The sequence below is a fragment of the Pyxicephalus adspersus genome, unplaced genomic scaffold (assembly GCF_032062135.1).
Source record: "Pyxicephalus adspersus unplaced genomic scaffold, UCB_Pads_2.0 Sca3337, whole genome shotgun sequence".
Taxonomy (NCBI): Eukaryota; Metazoa; Chordata; class Amphibia; order Anura; family Pyxicephalidae; genus Pyxicephalus; species Pyxicephalus adspersus.
Genome location: NW_027320343.1, coordinates 1 through 3,003, shown reverse-complemented (window position 1 = coordinate 3,003; position 3,003 = coordinate 1). Strand labels below are relative to the sequence as shown.

The following is a 3,003-nucleotide window of genomic DNA, read 5'->3' as shown; positions in this document are numbered from 1 at the left end:
CTCCTCATCAACACCTTCATGGACAATTTTAAGATATTTCTGCTAAAATTCCTACACCTACATCTGCCTATAGCACATGGTTTGACCTGAAAACTGAGGTCAACACTATTTCACAATCAGAAACCAAAGATGCAAGTCTTTAAATGGTACAGCAAATCTGCCAGCAAATATCCAAAATATAGTCATGAAACGTCACATTTAGGGCACTGTCAAGTTTTCTTACCTGAGGATATACATAATTTCTTTGATCTCCCCCAGGCCACTGCGGAGCCATCTATAAGCAGAAAAAACGTTTTAGAACATAAAAAAGAAGACAAAGCCACAAAGTTAGTCATCAAGTTACCTGCACATATCCTTGCTGCTGACATGTCATAGGTGCTTGGTGTACCATCACTGGCGAGTTTGAATAAGGGTACTGCTGCAATATAGGATGCTATTAGCAATAATCAATAACTGTATATAAGAATAAAGGGCTTGAAAGGTTGGCTTTGATACGATTATTTCACCCATACAGCAACTGTGCAAATAACTATATTATTTAATTGTGCAACTGTACTCAAGGATTAGCAAATGATTTAATACAAGAGGTACTTCTATTAGGGTAATCCTACACATTGCTTAACCCCCCTAGCGTTCTAATTCTGTAATTTTTTGATGCAAAAAGTGATCCTATTTTTTTTGCATAGAAATTTTTGTTTATATTGTGGGCTTGTAATTCTTAGGATTAACTCCCAGGTACACCTGAACATAATGCGGGACAGGATTATAGATTGGTGTGGGCTGAACGTATGTATCCGTAATGGACGCATTCCACATGTTCTGATAATGTGGTGGTGGTGGTGGAGTGCTAAACTGTGCTGAAGTGCTATAAACCACAGGTCTTGGTTGTGCGTGTCCTCTGTGCGCACCTAAAAGAAAAATGTCAGTGCTTTATTTCAACCTAAGTTTTTAAAAACAATACAAGGTACAGATTTACTTACATGGGCTTTGCTTTCTTATAGCTGGTCCCAGTCTTAGTTTCTTTCCATGAAGTTTGAGCTGCATCTTAAGTAAAGACCAAAATTATATAAAACCATCAAAAAATGTCACCAGATCAAACGCATTATTGAAAGAAAGCAGAATCTAAATATTCACTAATGACTAGCTAATGCATCCAAAACATACGGTGCACATCTCTTTTAAAACATGTCAATGGAAGCGGTCCTTAAAATTTGAACCCTAGAGTTGGTGGTTCCCGAATTTACATTTATTCCTTCCTGAACACTGCCAGTACAGTAACTACTTAACTTCACAATGCAGCTTCTCAAAGCATTCAAGCAAACACACTGGCTAGTGTTCCACTTAGTGTTTACATGCAAACATACAATAATTAGCCAAACTTACATCTACAATCTTTTGAACATCGATGTTATCCATAAAAGAGACAAAACCGTATCTAAAATAAAAAACAGAAATTAAATGTATTTATTCTCTTCATGGGAAGATATTTCAAATCATTTGGCTGCATTAAAAGTACTCATGGTCTTAATCCTGGATGGAAGAATAGGTTTTCCCTATGTGCACAGTAGCAACACTTTTAACCTCCCTAGCGGTTCATTCCGGTTTTATATGTCTAAAAGCGGTACATTGTTTTTCATGAAAATTTATTTTACAGTATAATAGTAGGAGTATAATAAAGTTTGAAATAAAATCATGTAAAAATAATAAATTGAATAAATTAAAAAATCTATATATTTAAAAAAAAAAAAATTAAATTTTTAAATTATACTTATACTATTATATATACTGTAAAATAAATGTTCTTGAAAACAATGTACTGCTTTTACACATATAAATCCAATGTATTGCATTCAATACAGTTATTTTGAATTGAATGCAATACAAATGGATTTTGATTTCCCACCCCACCAGCAACGTACATACTCCCACACATGGAACTCCCCGGTGACTCATCAGGTGCAGAAGCCGGCCGGAGGAGGAAGAAAGAAGACACGGATGGCGGCGATGGAAGGCGAGGGACGCCAGCGGATCGAGTAAGGCTGTATTTACTATTACCTTCTATAGGTTTACCTACCCCGAGTGTGTGGGTTTACCGCTTTCAGCAACTTTTTTCTAACCAGAGTCGCACTTGGGGTTACCGCTAGGAAGGAAGAGCCTAATTGTGAAGCTACATCTGTATATTACTATGTATGTGGTCGGCAACCACTGGTGGTCCACAGAAAAATGTGGACCTTATTTGCAATTTTTATGTTTTATTAATAAACAAACAAATAGTATTCATAGTTCTCCCCAGAGGTTTTTAGCCAGTTGCTCCGCCCGGCTGATTTGAATACCCCCGCCAAGCTCTCGGCAGCTCTCATCCTCGGATGCACGGATCTCAGTGAGGCTGCTCTGTGCTATCCGTTCAGAGGATTGCTGCCGATGAGAGGTGAGCACACAGCTCAGCCATCATGTGAAGGAGACACAGGCAGCCCCGCCCCCATCTCATAGCACGAGCTCTGCCTGTGACATGTATCCACCTCTAGCTCTGCATGTCATTCTGCATCCTCATAGCTCTCTGTGTACAAACCTCCATATCTCCTAAACTGTATGTCACAATGACCTGTATCTTTCAGGGTGTACAGGGGACCCTCATAGATACTAGTTATTACAATTTCAGGCCCCCAGATTTAAAGAATTTCAAGATATGGGGGTCACAAATGTAAAACGTTAGGAAAATTGAACTTTGGGGTTGCTGTTTCAGAGAAAAGTGCAACTAGGAGTCCTACCTGTTACCAATCCTAGGGGCCTAGCACTTATGGCCCGTTACCAATCCCTAGGTGCCCAGCACTTATGACCTGTGTACATAGAATAAAAAAATTGGATATACTAACAGGGCAGGCATTACAAAGTTGTAACAAATAATTGGGAGAAGGTAGAACACTGAAACAATAAGAGGTTACTGGATACCCATGGCATAAACAACTGGGAGCACTAAATTTGCCGTGTTTTGCCACACCCCCT

General features: G+C 38.8%; 1 protein-coding gene across 1 annotated transcript; it reads right to left on the bottom strand.

Moving 5' to 3' along the window:
- Positions 1-223: 223 nt before the first annotated feature.
- Positions 224-1,435, bottom strand: LOC140321399 (deleted in azoospermia-like; the record flags this gene model as incomplete). Its single annotated transcript, XM_072398173.1, has 5 exons — positions 224-274; positions 344-418; positions 742-908; positions 981-1,044; positions 1,384-1,435. Coding segments are annotated over 5 exons (409 nt in total), but the record flags the coding sequence as incomplete, so codon positions are not given.
- Between the last annotated feature and the right edge of the window lie 1,568 nt (positions 1,436-3,003).